General features: G+C 46.4%; 1 protein-coding gene across 1 annotated transcript in view; it reads left to right on the top strand.

The window, feature by feature from the left end:
• Positions 1-2,641: 2,641 nt before the first annotated feature.
• Positions 2,642-17,642, top strand: part of WDR91 (WD repeat domain 91) — a 28,218-nt gene continuing 13,217 nt past the window's right edge. The window contains exons 1-6 of the mRNA XM_053897302.1: positions 2,642-2,814; positions 4,329-4,508; positions 5,060-5,267; positions 6,839-6,921; positions 7,903-8,033; positions 9,123-9,288. Coding sequence (XP_053753277.1) covers positions 2,692-2,814; positions 4,329-4,508; positions 5,060-5,267; positions 6,839-6,921; positions 7,903-8,033; positions 9,123-9,288 — 891 coding nt within the window. The 5' untranslated portion in view covers positions 2,642-2,691. The remainder of the gene's footprint in view (positions 2,815-4,328; positions 4,509-5,059; positions 5,268-6,838; positions 6,922-7,902; positions 8,034-9,122; positions 9,289-17,642) is intronic.

Raw genomic sequence — 17,642 nt, 5'->3', positions numbered from 1 at the left:
GAGACCCTGGTCTTCCTTATTGTCCTGTTCCTGACACCTTGCACACTGCCTGGCATCTAGTAGGTACTCATTAAATGTTCACTGGTTCCCCCCGCCCCGTCCTTCCTTCTCTCCTGACTCAAAGGCAAAGGGAGATGGTTAGATTGAAAGAAAATTTGTGGTTCACCTTGTGGATGCCCCTGTAATTTTTTTTTTTTTTTTTTGGGCATAATGTAACTGCTGCAGGCCCCCGACCACACCTTCTTAAGGGACCCCCAGGCTACCTGCTACTTTCAGAGCAGGCTCCAGAGCATAAGCAGTAAAAGATTAATCAGATCAACTAACTGGAACTGATGAATAAGCTGGAGAATCTAGTGCCCTCTCCAGTTACATAAACACAACTCAGCTAAACGTCTCTAGAAATCTTTCAAGAGTGAGCAAAATAATAGGGAGGGAAGATGGAAAGAAGGAATGCTTTGGGCAGGGAACCTGTTGGTAATGCCACAGAGCCTACACACGGGAGGGATCCAAGAGTTTCCATTCCCTCGAGCCGGGCTATCTTGTTTGAAGGTGGCTGAGCCCTCACTGAAATTGCCCTCATTCATACAATTCAACAAATATTTATTCAGCATTTACTACAAGGCAGACGCTGGTTTCGGTTCTGAGGATATAGTAGCAAACGACTCAGACAAAATCTCTGCTTTCGTGCAGCTTATGTTTTAGCGTACAGGGAGACAGGCAATAAATAAGTCAAACATCTAGCTTGTCAGATGGTGGTAAGTGCTGTGCAGACAGAGAAGGCAGGGCAAGGGGGATGAGAATTCCAAGGTGAGAGTACTGCTCTTCTGTACGGGATGGTCAGAGAGAGCCTTTCTGAGATGACATTAGCACAAACACGCGGAGCTTCCTTCACGCGTTGCTCGGATGAGCTGTCCGCGTGGGTATGTGGCAGAAGACACTCCTGTTAGAGGAAAGTGCTTGCCCGAAGGCCTGGGGGAGCTGCCTTTCACTGACCAGAAAGCCAACCTTAGCTGATTTTACAGGGTCTGGTCTGGGAAGTGCCAGCGCAGGTGGAGGTGAGGCACGTGGGACCTATGGCAGTGCGTGTCAGGTGCCTTAGGAAAATTGAATTAGCAACATTCTTGGGAGGCAGAGGTCTTGGCCATTACTCCCTTTGGGGGATTTTCCCAAGCACTCTTTTGATGATCTGAGATCCCAGTCAAAGTAGGACTTTGGTCTGGTCCTCCCAGGAGTCACAGAGGTGACTCGCCTTGCCTGCCCTGTGGGGCAAGGTGTCTTACACCTGTGAAGACAGCGAAAGCAGGCAAAGGGTGAAGCTGGTCTCGTTGTGGCTTGCTCCCTGATATCTTTTCTGGTTTCTCTAGTGTAGATCAGAGCTGCCGGAGTTCAGTTTCCATATAGTTGAGTTGGAGGGTCTGGACAAAGTGGCAGTAATGATTCTGAGTTCTACTTTGATAACTACAGAAAGCCATACCATTAGAGGGAAGATGGGAACAAATACTGCATTTTAATGATGGGCGATTGTGCTAAGTTTTTTACATACATTATCTTATTAAGTTTTCATTACTCTGCAAGGTAGATATCATTGTCACTAATTTACAGAGGAGAAATGGAAGGCTCAAAGATACTGGCTCTTTATCTGCTTACAAAAATATACTTTATAAATATTTCAAACAAGATAAAGTAAAAAATAGGAAGTGAAAGTACCTCACAGTCTCACCTCTTAGACAAAGAAACCCTATGTGATGAGTGTATAATCTTCCTTAAGTTTTAAAATGTACACACAAACACATAACACATCCCTTTTTTTTTTTTTTTTGGTAATGTTTATTTTATTTTTTGAGAGACAGAGAGGAAGAGCATGAGCCAGGGCGGAGCAGAGAGAGGGAGACACATTATCTGAAGCAAGTTCCTGGCTCCGAGCTGTCAGAATAGCTGATGCAGGACTCGATCTCTCAGGAACCATAAGATCATGACCTGACTTTGACTTGAGCGGAAGTCGACGCCTAACTGACTTAGCCACCTAGGCGCCCCATCCCTTTTTTTGTTTTTTTTTAAACAAGAAACTGGGACCATAGTATACACACTGTTCTGAAATTTGCTTTCTTTTTTCCTAACAGTGTATCTTGGTTATCTGGCCGTGTAGTTGATTACTCTTATTAATGAAAGTAAGGTTTTCTCTAGAACTCTCTGATGACTCAAACTGGTTGTGTGACTGCACGCAAGTCACTTTACCTCCGGACTCCAGACTCCAGTTCCCCTTATTTGTAAAACGAAGACACGGCACAGAGGATTCCGCGATGGAATGCCAATGAGCAGGGCACCTCACCCCCTGCCCGCCTCGTGACTATCTGGGATGTTCTCCAAGGTCCAACCATACTTGACTTGGACGGCAGCCGCCACTTTCAATAACTCAGATCACAAAGCCGGCGCCAGCGACGCCAGAAAACCCAGGCGAGCAATGGGTTTTCCAGCCGCTCATCCCGGAGGGTGAGGCTGACGGAAGCGGCTGGGCAGGGCTGGGGGCGGGGATGGGGAGGGGCCACAGGAGCGCGGCGCGCGGTGCGTGCGGACTGATAGGCGGGCCGCGGCGTGACGTGCTTGGCGCCCGCGCCGGGCCCCGCCCCGCGCGGCCCAGGCCCCGCCCTCACTCCCTCGCCTGCCGCGGCGGCTCTCGGCGCTGGCGCAGCGATGGCGGAGGCCGTGGAGCGCACCGACGAGCTAGTCCGGGAGTACCTGCTGTTCCGCGGCTTCACGCACACGCTGCGGCAGCTGGACGCCGAGATCAAGGCGGACAAGGAGAAAGGGTTCCGGGTGAGGGACTGGCGGGCGCGGCGCGGGCAGAGGCGGCCCCGAGGGAGACCGGAGCGGGCTCCCCCACCCCAGCACTGCCCTCCGGGGCGGGAGTGGCGCTGTCACCGCGCCGGGGGACTGTCGATATCAGCGCGTCTGGCCCTCTCCTGACACACGAGGAACTGAGGTCTTGAGAGAGAACGCGACTTGCCTGAAGTTGCTCAGCGAGTCAGGAGCATCGCTGAGGCTGGAGCCCAGGTGCCCTGACTCCTGGTCCAGGTCGCGGTCCTCCGCTCCAGCCTCCCAGCAGGTGCTGGCCTGTCGGCTAGGATGGAGATAAAGGTTTTAGGAGCTAAGGATGGGTAGATAGTTGAGTTTGGGCAACAGAAACATTCAAAAGTTGGCTTCCGATGTCATTGGGAGCAAAGGGGTCTGCAGTCGAAAATGTCACCTGGGTTCAAATATCTTTTGGTGTTTGTTAAAAATGGCTTTGCCGGTGACTTATTGGCAGTTTGCCCCTGCAGTTGAGAACCTTGCTGTACGTTTTAAAACATTATATGTCCCCTTCTCAGATGTGATTTTTTGTTGAGAAGTTCTTGGAGTTTGTGTGTGATTTGTGTGTTTGCTGACTCTAATTGGTGTTGGCAGGTGAACTGTGAGAGAAGCAGTGAGCTAGTAGCAAAGAACGCTGGGCGAGGTAGGAGACCTGAGGTCTCCTCTTGCCAAAGTTAGTGGTACTTAGTGGCAAAAGCAAATCATTTCAGCTCTCCAAGCCTCGGTGTCCTGCTCTGTAAAATGGGGATGTTCCTGGGACACCTGGGTGGCTCAGTTGGTTTAGCGTGGGACTCAGGTTTTGATCTCAGGTCGTGGGATCGAGCCCCGGGGCTGGGTGGGCATCCCTGCTGGCTTGTGTGCTCTCTCTAAAAAAAAAAAAAAAAAAAAAGAAAAGAAATGGGGATGTTTGATTGGTATTGGCATCTAAAGCCTTTTACAGACTGTGTACTCTGGTGTGATTTCTCACAAGGAGGTGACTTCTTTGCCTTTCACTCTGAGCCACCGCAGGGGCTGTGGTAATACTTCCATGACTTGCAGGGGTCAGTCAGAGCTTCTCTCTGGGAGTCTTAGACTCCTGGAATGTTGGAGCTAGGAGGAGGATTATGGAGGTTCTCTCTTTTATGTGTGTGTTTTTTGAAATCTTAGGCATCCGAGACCACAGAGTCGAAGTGACATTGTCAAGTTGGTTGAGGAAGACAGACACAGATCCAAGACCTAGACCTCCTGCTTCCAGGGCCAGAGGGCTTTTACCCTTGAGCTTTCCATGCTTGCTGGAGGGTCAAACCCCATATCTAACATCAGGAAATAGCTCAAAAGCTATTACGTTACTATGTTTTGAATGTTTTCTAGATTGCCGATTTAGAAAAAATTCTCATACTCGAAGCCCAAGCAAGAGGAAAAAGGTGTATTAACTGTGTGAGGTGATGGGAAAATCCCCTCTTGTCCTTCACCACCGCCTGTGTCCCATGTTTCTCCGCCAGGTGGACAAGATTGTGGACCAGCTGCAACAGTTAATGCAGGTGTATGACTTGGCTGCCCTTCGGGATTACTGGAGCTACCTGGAACGTAGGCTCTTCAGCCGCTTGGAGGATATATATAGACCCACCATCAACAAGCTGAAAACCAGCCTGTTCCGCTTTTATCTCGTCTACACGATCCAGGTGCCTGTTAGTTCACGGATTCCTCGGAGAGAGTTCTTTGATCCCGAAATAGATTTTAACTTCTGGGGAGACCTGTCTGTGTTACTTTGGGAGAGGGTGGAACCGTCACAATGCAAATTATTTCTTGACTGTTTTCCTAGTTTTTTTCCCTTCTCATGTGTAGATCATCTGACTTGTCTTCCTCATTCCTGTTTCCTCTCGTTTTCAGCACATAAGCCTGGGTGGTGTTTTAAAGAATATAAGTAGGTGGGTTAAAGCTTGGGGAATAAAGATTATAGCCTACCCGGGGGAATAAGTCACTTAGATTGTTTGAAAATCAACGAAGAATTAATTTTTCTTTAGGGTGGCTTTTATCTCCAGGACTTCAGTTTGAACGAGCTTCTTTAAAATTATAAGGAACTTGAGAAAAGAGTGATGTCATTTATTTTATGGAGTTTGTAGACTATATTTGGCCACTTACCTGGCAGGCTGATACCCAGAGGCTGATGAAGAATCTTACTCTGGACGTCTGTCTCTTCCCCCTTCTTGCTACCTCCTCCTTGTCTTGGCAGACAAACAGAAATGACAAAGCTCAAGAGTTCTTTGCAAAGCAGGCCACAGAGCTCCAGAACCAGGCTGAGTGGAAGGATTGGTTTGTCCTGCCCTTCCTGCCGTCCCCAGACACCAACCCCACCTTTGCTACGTACTTCTCTCGACAGTGGGCCGATACCTTCATTGTGTCCCTGCACAACTTCCTGAGCGTACTGTTTCAGTGCATGCATATCCTTTCAGCCGCCTGGGGCCGGGGGCCTCCTCTGAGGCTTCCAGACAACGTGATCAGTGGCTGCTGCTCTCGATGCAATTGCTTCTGCAAAATGCCCAAAGACGGCTGTCATGTGTTATGTGAGGGGGCTGGACAGATTGTGATTATTTTTGTCAGTAGGCCAGGAAATCGTCAATCTTCGTCCGGATGCTGCTAGACAGCTGATGGGCATGAGCAGGGACTGCAGTGGCAGTGGGGGACAAGTGGCTGGCCCTGGGAGGAGCCCTCAAATCGGGCTGAGCAGGGGTTGCTGCTGCTTAGCAGAACTGGCCAGCCGAGAACACCCTCTCCGTGTGTGCCCTGTGCCCCCGAGGATATTACTTGCCTCTGTTGAGATTAGGTAGCAGGTCAAAATACTTCTTGGGCTAGAACTTCCTTCCTGTGTTTGCATTTGGGTCACACTCTGACAGTGACCTCAGAGTTCCTCAACTTGCCAGAAAACAGAGCAGCGGTAGGAATATATGTATGGGTAATGAAGAGAGAGAGAAAGAATATTGATATTTATAGCCTACCCTGTTTACCATTTTGTCATGGAAAGCCTGCACTTTTGAGGCCCAGGAGATCCCCATTGCTCATGCTCTCTAGGCTAGAATTCTAGAGGAGGAGAAGGGAGTCCAGTTTGAATGGAGCTGCTTGGTGAGTCACTGATAAATCGGGCGTTGTAGAGGCCGGCCCATGGGTGGCCGTTTTTGGCCTCTGGGAGGGGCACTGTTTGGTGGAGGTAGGAAGGGTGCCCTTTCCTTTTGTATTGTGAGTCTAGGTGTCAATTCCACTCTTGCCGGGTACAACCGCTCCTTCTGCCCCCTGCTCTTTATCCTGAGGACTTTCAGACTAAACTAGGAGGGGGCTCTGCCCAGTAGCATTTTGCATGACCATGTGGGCCTTCTAGGTCTTTTCATTGTAGGACAGTGCCCTGCAAACTAGGTCACATACATTTGAGCACAGTTCACGTCCCCAGTACTGAGGCCCTGCCTGCTTTGTGCTCCTCCTGACTGAAGCAGTTGAGGGTTGTTGGGAAGGACTGACCCCCGATCTAGAATGTGGATATTCATAGGATGGCATGTTACTGTCCAATCTGCAGAAAGCTCTCTCTTCAGTCTAAACCTTTGCTAGGGAGAGGTTCGGTCTGGGGAGGGGAAGGCCATGTGGCCGAGCCTTCGGCCCAGCTGGTAGACCAGTTGGCCCCTGGGGTGGCTTCTAACTGAGTGTCTGCACTGACCTTGCTACAGCTTAGACAGGCCGTGAAGTCCACTGAATGCTTGCTCTTTCCTGCTGGTATTTGGGAGAACACGCTCAGGGTTGGGTTTATGTCCTCTCTGTGGGCTGACCAGCCAGATTGTTATGAGTGTCTGTATGTCTGAAGAAAGGCCAGAGCTGGCATCAGGGGAGGGACTTTCATACAGCTGTGGAGGGCCAAGTCTGTACTCTTTTCCCTCTGACTTATGTTCAAGGGTTTTGCTGCTGGGTCAAGAGTTTGGGAAGGACTTTTAATCATTTTCAGTCAGTCTTTTTCTTTAACTTTGTGCACCTGTACCTGTGATTCTGAACTTTGATGCGGAATGCCAGAGGACCAACCAGGTTCAAGAAGAAAATGAAGTTCTTCGCCAGAAGGTCGGTTCTAAAACACACTTGCTTCTTGGGTAGAACTTCTGCTTTTCATGTGTGAAATTGGGTAGTGGTGGTGGAGGGCTGATTAAAAATAGGAAAGCACTGATCTCAGATGGAGGTGAGCCACCAGAAAGTCAGTATGGGAGATTTGGGGTCTGGAGCAATCTCTGAAAACCAGAGGCCAAGTTCATATTTTGAGTCTTGTGTATAGCACGAAAAGCATAGCAATGGTAATGAACTTTCAGAGGAGAAGGACCCATGTGCTTTCATGCCTTATAACTTTTGTATGTCTCTTTCATACTTCCAGTCCTTTTCCACATACATCCACATCTATGGTGTTTACAGCCCAGATATGAATTAATTGTTCTGCTCAGCTCCATGATCCTCTAGGTGTGTAAAACAACAGAGCCAGGGGACCCACATTTGCCTTTGCATTTTGTCTGAGGAGCATTTCTCTGTCCTTGAAGTTAAGGCATCTGTAGGTCTTTTTTTTTTTTTTTTTTCCCCCAGAAAAAGGAAGATTATAAGCTGTTTAGATTTTGGGTGCATGTGCCTATGTAATTTTTTTTTCCAGGCATAAAAGTCAAAAATGCTGAACTTTACTGAAAAAAATGTTCCGTGAGAGTTCCAGAACCTGATTTTGTAGATTTTGTAGGTTCCAAAGAGCAAAGGATGGCATGGAGCTCTTTTTCTCCATGAATTCAGGAAGAAGCAAGTCAAATGATACAAAGAAAAAAAGTGGGATTTGTGCGTCTAACAGTCGTTGTTTTCTCACCTCATGGTGGTCAAGTAACAGGTGCCACTTGCCCTTTTTCCACCCGCCCGCTCTGCGGTGAGCAGAGGGTGAGACGGGCGTCCTGGGGCTGACGCCCAGTGTCCTTTTGAGCCAGTGCGGTTGAGTGTTGGATGTGATGTGTCTCATGCGCCTTGGCAGAGGGAAGGCAAGGTGAGTTTACCACCTGACTCGCCCCCACCCCTGCGCAGCTTTTTGCCTTGCAAGCCGAAATCCACCGCCTGAAGAAAGAGGAGCTGCAGCCAGAGGAGGAAGAGGCCTTGGTCCAGCACAAATTGCCTCCTTATGTCTCCAACATGGACCGCCTGGGGGACTCAGAACTGTGAGTGTGTGCCCGCTTCGGGGGTGGGAGGGCCTCCCCCTCTCCCATCTGCCCCTGTGCTCTCACCTCGCCCCGGCCCTCTCACTCCTGGTGACAGGGAATGGCCAGAGAGCCTCCTTGGCCCTCATTGTTCCTGTCTGAGCTTTCTGAGTAAGGTCCCCTGGCCTTTCGGGCCCCCAGCCTCTGAGCCCGCCCCGAGGGAGGGGGACTGCACATCCAGATGTGCGCAGCAGGGATAAATAAACCCGACGCTGTCGTGCAGCCTGGGGAAGTCTGTGTGTGTTGAAAGGAGGGCCTCAAGGGTGAAAAGGTTGGCACTCAGCGGGCGGTGGAAGCATGCACCTGTCTGAGGGCTTGAAGAGGTAGGCAGATGGGGAGAGAGGTATTTGAGCAACCTTAAAATATAGCACGTTAAAGCAGAAGTCCCAGCTGATGCTAATGGTTGTAGCCTTGAATAACCCAAGGCACACAGTGGTCACCCAGCCATGGACTGGTGAGTGAGGATGCAGACCCAGGCAGGCGTATTCCACACCTGCACGTGGCCAAGGGCTGTCCCAGGAGCAGCTGGTCCAGTTTCTGAGCTAGCAGGGTCTGGTGGAAAGCAAAGGCAAGCCAAAAATGTAACTTAAACATTTTTACTTAAAGTAAAAAGAAACAAGTGAAGGTAATTTTATGATATATTTTATTTAGCCCCATATATTCAAAACATTTCAACATGTGATAAATGTAAACAAAGTATTGATGATGAGCTATTTTACACTCTTTTTTCATGCTAAGGCTTGCATTCTGCTGTGTGTTTTGTACCTCCAGCACGCCTCAGTCTGGACCAGACACATTTCAGGTGTTCAGTGGCGCATGTGGCCAGTGGCCATTGGCCCGCACAGCTCTGAGCTTCACCACGGCCCTGCACACTTCACCGCTGTGCCAGATAGGCTGCTGGCTCCCTTGGGTACAAGAAATAGTACCGAGGATAATGCCAACTTAGAGCACAGGCGTGTGCCCCTGGAGCCGTCCACAGCTCAGGAGGCCTGTGCTTCGGGTTTCCCCGGGTCCCCTCCAGCCCCATGACCTTGTGTGTCTGCTTTCCAGAGCCATGGTGTGCAGCCAGAGGAGCACTTCCCTCTCCCAGTCGCCTCGAGTGGGTTTCCTGTCCTCGTTGCTGCCTCAGAGTAAGAAGAGCCCCTCGAGGTTGTCACCTGCCCAGGGTCCCTCGCAGGCTCCGAGCTCGGCCAAGAAAGAGCCCTTCAGCAGTCAGGTGAGCACACAAGACCTGCCTTTCTAACTCCTTCCTGGAGGCCCTTGACCTCTGACTGGGCTCTCAGACCCACGTCAAGTGCGGTCTTGATTGCCCTGTTGTTAGGACTGATTTCTCTGCTATGCCGATGAGATTCCTACATTCACATCCCGTCTGCTTTCTTCCTCTCTCCCGCCTCTCCCTCATGCATAAGCGATGGCTCTGCAGGACGAGGGCATAGATAAGACCATGGTGGGGGATCCGAGACAGTAAGGAGGGAATCCACTTCACACATCCCGTGCCTACCCGCGTCCCCTCTTCTGGTCAGAATTGCAGGTGTCGTGGGCAGAATGAGACAGTAGGCGGGTGCGTGCTGCTAACCAAGGGTTGAGACAGGTCACAGCCCCACGTCTAACCCAGAGGGACCTTCACCCAGCACGCTGCCGCTCTTTGGCACCTGCAGTCCCATTCCAACCGTCAGAGGTCTGTGACACCCTGCAGGGGAGTGGGTACATGGCCGTGACGAGTATGCTTGAATCTCTTCTCTTTTCTCATAAATTCCTCTGAACTCCTGAAGGCTCGTGACTGGGATTTGGTGGCTCAAGGGTAAATTCGAGCCATTCTGGAATTTTGAATTTTTGGTGATATAAAGTGGTGTGTAGAGAAAGAGTAAATTAGAGTTACTTCTGAATCAGTGTATTTCTTCTACAAGTTGGTATTCACTGATTCAGCAAAGGACTTTTTGTGATTTTTCACTTTTATAGAAACTTGCAAGAGAATTCTTTTATGCCAGTTCACACCCCAAACAGCCGTGGGTCCCACTGAGTAGTTTTCCTGGCAGAGATGGTCAGAATTCATTGCTTTCCGCAATGCCTTCCAGAGTGAAAGTTTGACAGACCCACAGTTACACTCCGTTGCTTGGGCAGGGACCCTTTCTCTTTTAATGTATTTTTTTTTAAGTTACAGGTAAAGTCAGTTGTCATAAAGTCTGCCTTCCTCTCCTACCACCCTTGGCTTGGGAACAGTTGCAGGTTGGGGCCGCCCTCTGCGGCAGGGAAACGGGGGTCTACTCCAGGCCGCCACTGGGATGGCGGGGCTTTCAGCACAGCCCTTGGCTTTGGTGTTTCTGTTGAAGCACAGATGCTGAGCAGGACACTGGAGAGGAAAGAGTGCAGGCTCGGGAGGCCAGCGGTGTACTTTCAGCCCTGGCTCCTTGTGTCTCATCCTTGCTTAGATCGCTTGAACTCACCCCGATTTGCCTGGGCTGATACTAATACATAATCCTCGAACTGCTACAGGAGCCCTCGGTGTATGCAGGGCCTGGCAGATCGCACCCAGTACATCTTAGTAGTGCTAGTTGTATTAGTGAAGGTACTGGCCTACTTGGGCACCCGACTCAGCCCTCAGACCTGAGGTGCCAGCAATGCAAAATGATTGTCACCTGGCATTCATGAGGCCTGTGGCAGTCAGAACAATCCTGGTGATTGCTATGGCTATTTTCCTGAATTCCAAACCTGAAAATTCAAATTCCAGTTCTATGGAATGTGGCTGAGTAAGTTTTACTGTTTGCTTTGCAGATCTCTGTCACAGTGCGATATTTTCTAAGTGTAATAGACGATGCATGGGATGCTAGGTCTCTTGAAAAATGCAGGAAATCATGAAATTCAGTTTCATTAAGTTGAAATGAAAGAAAACACAAGGATGGGTTCCTCGGGGTTAAGCTGGTGGCCTTGTTCTTTATGAGATCAGGAAGTAGGTGTCACATGGTGAGATTGGAATGGGGTTGGGAACTTTTTGTGCAGTTCGTGTTCAAGAGATGAGGGTAAGAATTTGTAATTTGTGGCAGGCCACGTGGCTTAGTCAGTTAAGCATCTGACTCCTGATTTCGGCTCAGCTCGTGATCTCCCAGTTCGTGAGTTCAAGCCCCACATTGGGCTTGTGCTGACAGTGTGGAGCCTGCTTGGGATTCTCTCTCCTTCTCTCTCTACCCCTCCCCTGCCCACCCTCTCTCTCTTTCTCTCTCTCAAAAAAAAAAAAAAAAAAAGAATTTGTAATTTGCAGCAAGCAGTCCTTGCCTCTAAAATATATTCAAATAGAACTTGGGTCACTGTGTGGCATATTAACAGAGCAAAGGTAGCTCTCTTTCCGTTTCATGAATGGAGGTGATAGATATCTACATCTGAAAAATCCAGTGGTTGTGAGTCACTTGCGGTTTTATTAATTTACTAACTAGACTCAGCATTCAATTCTGAAAACAACCTGAACTTTGAGGTTCAAGAAAATCACAGAATTTTAGAGTTAGAGGAAGCTTAAAGGTCATCTGTATAGAGGAGCACATCGGATTGATTGCCTCCTGTGATGTGGAGCTCACTACTTGTCCATGTAGGGATGTTTGCCTGTTAGCAACCTGTTTGTAGAAACCTCTGTATAATTATTACTTGCTAATCTTAGCTTTGCCCTTTGAGCTACGTCGAATAAGGCTTCTTGTTAGGACACTTCCTGTCTTTCCATGCTAAGCACTCACTGTTCATTCTTCTCTCTCCCCTCCACTCTTTTTGCCATATGATGTGATTTCTAGACCCCTCACCATCCTGCACCCCTTCTCTGTGGGGCATTCTTGTTTTTTAATTCTTCTGTTACAATTGATATGCTAAATTTGAGTGTACAACTCAAGATTGTGCGCTCTTACCAATAGCAAATGCAGTTAGTTGTGTGATCACTTCCTTTGATTTTAATGATGCATAGCTTTTAATTTAGTAGAAAATGACATTGGCTTTTTTAATAAACCACGTTGCTTTGTTAGCACATTTGAAGCACCTAGTCTTTTTCTCACTATTGCCACACCAGAGCTCTCTTTCTTTTTCACTAGTGAATAAGCAAACAAAAAACATATGCTGTGTTATTAACTTAGCAATAAAAATGATCAGGCCTTCCTGTTTTAAATGTTATTTATATGTAACATTGTAAGTTTCAATCCCATCAGCATTTTGCCCACTTGTGATGGGTCATTGTAACTGAAATGTTCGTGGCATTATAGGTGGTAAAGTGTATGGTGATGCGCTCTCTGTGCTTTTATGAATCTGGAGGCAAAATGTAAGAAGCAAGTGGACATAACTCTAAAACCACAGCTCCCAACTCTTCGGGGGTGTCCGTTACAATAGCACCTGAGGGCAGCTCCCCCCTGGCTCATGCTGCCTGCGCTTTTGCTCCCTCCTCCCCTCCAGCCATGTGATACCACTTCTTCCTCACCCACTCAGACTGCGCTCGTCACAGAGATAACCTCTCATTGGCTGTAATGTAAAGAAAGCAAACTTCTGTATTTGTAATTCTTATTAGTATCAAATTACTTCCTAGCTACTGAGCCGTCAGTGACAGCTGCCCCTGGGGCTGTGTGCCCGGATTGTATGGGGATGGAGGAAAAGGGGGTCCTCTTCCACGACCCTTGTTCCATAATTTTATGTGTTATGAGGGCCTGTCTTCTGGGTGGCTTTATTTTTACTTCAGGCAAGACCAGATTACTGGAATTTGTGTCCTGCCCCATTTGGATGACCACCTGGTAAACACTGTTCAGGCCAGTGACAATTCTGTCTTTCTCCAGAGAGAAAGGCAAAGGCAAAATGATGGAACATAGGTTAAAATATCTCTTCTGAACTGTAGGAGACAGGTAGGTTGTGATAGAATATGACAGAATTTAATCTGGGCCATTTGGACTGTTCTATAACTCTGGTAGTTGAGACTTTGATGAGGTTCGCTCTTACAACTGTGGATTACCAGTATTATCACAGTAAACACTGTTGGAGTTATGTACATTTGTAGCGAGACACAAGTTTACTTTAACCTACTTATTAAAGTGTTTTGTGGAGAGCTGCATTCATCAGCTTTTAGCACCTTATTTTTTGTTGGTGTTGTTCACCCTTCTTTAGTGAATAACTGAGATCTGTTTGAGGGAGAAGCTCTCTTTAAGCAGGATCTGATAGGTCACGTGTAGGTCCATAGCTCTCTTGCTGTAAACTACCCTATCATGAAGAAGGTAGTTCTTCTTAATTTGTTGTCGTGCCTTTTGTTAACACCTGTTTGAATTTTCATTTTGGAGTATGGTCCAGCCCTTACCTGATGATCTACTGGACAGCTCCCCTGCTGTCTTGACTTGGCAAGCACTGCCTTTGCACTTCTTAATGTTGCATTTCCTGTCCTTGCTGGGGAAGCACTACACGTGGCTTTTGTGTCAGCTAAGGGAATTTGAAGTCCATCCCAAGCCTCTCTATTCTATCGGTATGGGCTAATTGAACGCTCTTAAGACTTAGCACTGAAAAGGGAAAAGACACCATTTCTCCTATATAGTGGGCGAGTAAGGGAAGAAAAAGAGTGCCACAGAATACCTGCCTGCCCTCTGTAGCATTTCCCCCCCTTCGTCTCCAGGCTGGATCCCCTGTGGTCTGTGTACTTCCAGGGCATGAATGCAATAGTATATGGATTCTTTTCCCTTTTCTTCTGAGTTACCAGTGTAAAGATCTCTTGGTCAGGTTGATTAATCTGTCAAAACTGCATAATAGTTGTTCCAGGCTTTTTGAGACTTCCTCACTTGCCCGGATCCCATTATTTTGGAAAATAGCTGTCAACCTGGGAAACTGATCTTCCTTCTCCTTCCACTGCTTATGTAGCTAGCTCTAGGGTTGCCAAAGCCACCTTTTATTCAGAAAACATGGCCTCGACTGCCGACTTTTTTGGTCTTTTCTATCAAAATGTTAGAACTTTTAGAGATATATTTTGGAGCTCTCCTTTTCTATATTTGAGCCCTCTTTTTCTCTTGATAAATGTCTATTTTATCTTTTTAAAAAACTGGCTGTTTATTGATCATTTATATTGTCTTTTTAGTCTCTATTTCATTAATTTTAATTCTGATCTTTATTATTTCCTTTTTCTAACTTTGGGCCTCATTTGTTTTTCTAGTTCCTAAGGAGACTGTTCATTTAAGATCTTTCTTTTTTCTTAATATAGGCATTTATTGCTATGCACTTCCCTCTTAGAACTACTTTGGCTGCATCTCATAAGATTTGGTATGTTGTGTTTCCATTTTCATTTGTCTCAAGATATTTTTTTAATTTCTCTTTCGATTTATTCTTTGATCCATTGATCAGGAACATGTTTAATCATCACATATTTGTGAATTTTTAAATTTGCTTCTTGTAATTGATTTGTGGTTTGATACTGTTGTGATGCTTGATATGATTTCAATCTTCTTAAATTTGTTAAGACTTGTTTTCTGGCCTAACATGATCTATCCTGGAAATGTTCCATGTGCTTAAGAATGATGTGTATTCTGCTTCTGTTGGATGGAATATTCTATGTCTTTTAAGTCCATCTGATATAATGTATAGTTCAAGTGCAATGTTTCCTTATTGATTTTCTCTCTGGATGATATCTCTATTGTGGAAAGGCAGGTACTGAAGTCCCTAACATGCATTGCTGCCTATTTCTCCCTAATGTTTGCTTTATATATTTGCTCCTTTATATATTTATGCTCCTCTGTTGGTGCATAAATACTTAAAAATATCATATCCTCTTACTGGTTGGACCCCTTTATCATTACGTAATGACCTTCTTTGTCTCTTATTACAGTCTTTTGCTTAAAGTCTATTTTGTCTGATCCAAGCATAGCCACGCCTGTGGAATTCTTCAGTCTGATTTGCCCTGTTGATTGGAGATAGAGAGAGGAATCAATGGATTGGTGTAATGAGGCCTGGCACCATTGTGTCACGTCTCAGGGAGTGAGTACTGCCCCCCCGGGACCATGTGAAGTACACCATGGTTTCAAGACCTCTTTGTTAACAGTTATCTTGACCATCTCTTACTTCTGGGCAGGTAAGAGAAGTCTTCTCCCACTTTCTAAAGCTGTGGAACCTCTTCCGTGTTCCATGAACCATGGGTTACTTCTCAGAAATGGATAGAAATGGAGAAGGGCCTTGTCTTTGTTAGCTCTGGAATTAGGATATTTCTTATCTTTTTTACTCACTGTCACTTTTTTTTGTGCTCTTTTCATGATATTGCTTTCATTAGGTTTCTTAGAGCATGGGGTTTGCCGTCAGATTTGGGCGTGAATTCCACCTCTGTCTAGTTTTCCCTACACGAGCAGTAACTTAAGCCTCCGTTCCTTGTGTTAAAATAATGCCCTCATCTCTATTTTAAGGGGACATTTGTAAAATTCTTAGTTCTTTTTCTTTTTTTTTTTTTTTATGTCTACCTATTTTTGAGAGAGAGACAGAGCACCAGTGGGAGAGGGGCAGAGAGAGAGGGAAACACAGAATCTAATGCGGGCTCTAGGCTCTGAGTTGTGAGCACAGACCCTGACGTGGGGCTCATACCCACAAACTGTGAGATCATGACCTGAGCTGAAGTTGGATGCTTAACTGACTGAGCCACCCAGGTGCCGCAAGTTCTTAGTTCTTATTAGCATGGTGCCTTGCCTATGGTAAACATTCAATGAATAACATGTATTGGTTATTGTTACTGTTGGTTTTCTTCTTAGGTTATTTCTTTTATCTTGACTGAGAACCCTACTTCTCTCAGAATAAGGCAGAATGTGGAGAGTCAAATACTTTTCCCTAGAAGAAAGTTCTGTCTCAAGCAGAAGTTGATACCCCTGACGATCACCTCAGTCAGAAAAACAGAAATAACAAATACCCTGAAGGTCAGCCTCAGTTAGGCTCTACATGAACTAATAGTTCTTTAAAATTTCCTTTTTAACTCCTCTGATGACTCCAGGGTTCCAAGGAGTCTGTGTTAATCATTTTATTTATTTATTTATTTATTTATTTATTTATTTATTATTTTAAAGAAGTGTTTAAGATCATTTATTTATTTTGAGAGAGAGAGACAGTGCAAGTGGAGGAGGGGCAGAGAGAGAGGGAGAGAGAGAATTCCAAGTAGGCTTCCTGCTGCCAGTGCAGAGCCTGACGCAGGGCTTGAACTCACGAAACCGCGAGATCATGACCTGAACCGAAACCAAGAGTTGGACACTTAACTGACTGAGCCACCCAGGCACTCCTGTGTTAATCATTTTAAGTTGTTTAGTGTTAACATAAAAAATAACAAACGGGGTGCCTGGGTGGCTGAGTCGGTTGAGCATCTGATCTCAGCTCGGGTCTTGATCTCAGGGTCATGAGTTCAAGGTCTATGTGGGGCTCCACGCTGGGCATGAAGCCTACTTAAAAAAATAATAAATAGAAGTAGAAAACAACAAGTGGACTTTGGTTAAGCTTATACTCTTGACTTATGTCTTATGTGCAAATGGCGTGCAGGTTTCAGGTCTAAAACCTGAGTGGCTGTTTGCATCCAAATCCCTTTGCTAAGAATATAAAATAAGGCAGAGGAAGGAGCAGTTTTGAGCATCACACTTTGTGGGAATAAGGTTGGGAAAAACCCAGCCAGATAATTTGGAAAGATGATGTGGTGACAACTCCTTTTAAAAAGGCTCTAGATTCTGTGTCTCCCTCTCTCTGGCCCTCCCCTGTTTATGCTCTGTCTCTCCCTGTCTAAAAAATAAATAAAACATTAAAAAAAAAAAATTAAAAAGGCTCTAGAGGGACGCCTGGGTGGCTCAGTCAGTTAAGTGTCTGACTTTGGCTCAGGTCATGATCTCATGGTCTGTGAGTTAAAGCCCCTGCATTGGGCTCTGTGCTGACAGCTCAGCCTGGGGTCTGCTTCAGATTCTGTGTCTCCCTCTCTCTCTTCCCCTCCCCTGCTCTCTTTCTTTCTCTCTCAAAAATAAATAAATATTAAAAAAATAAATAAATAAATAAAAATTAAGAGGCTGTAGATTACGAATCTTCTCTCCATGGAAGCAGGGTGAGGATTATTGAATTCATTTGCTATATATATATAGCCTTGGTGGACTTTATCACTCTTGTCATGAAAAGGGGCCAGAAGATGCCAGTTTCTTTCCTGCCAGTTTCTTATCTTGCTCATAGGTCCTTGAGTTTCCAACAGTTTCTGTTAAGAATTTCTGGTTTTCTAGTAATCATTTCCACATACCTCGATATTTAACATTAGCTGGCTTAGTCATTAGGTTGGCCCAAAACAAGAGCGGGTATCGTGTTCATTTTTGCCTCCAGGGAGGTGATTGTATGTTGCATACATTTTTTTGTATTGTCCAAACATACGGTTGCTTGAAGATGTTTACAACATAGGACCTGACTTGCCTCATAATCATCACTTAGGATGCACTGGTCTCCTCCCCCTTCACTAAAGTTAATTGTTCTGATTAGAGGAAGGAAATGTGTGCATCTGTCTCCAGGTGATGCTTATGGCAGGCTAAGGAGTGTTGGTGACCACCTCCTAAAACAGGGAGAACAGAAAGGGGGGCGTCCACACTGCTC

The sequence above is a fragment of the Panthera pardus genome, unplaced genomic scaffold (assembly GCF_024362965.1).
Source record: "Panthera pardus isolate Hobbes unplaced genomic scaffold, ASM2436296v1 HiC_scaffold_8, whole genome shotgun sequence".
Classification (NCBI taxonomy): domain Eukaryota; kingdom Metazoa; phylum Chordata; class Mammalia; order Carnivora; family Felidae; genus Panthera; species Panthera pardus.
The sequence above is the reverse complement of the archived record's forward strand: the minus strand, read 5'-3'. Positions and strand labels throughout refer to the sequence as shown.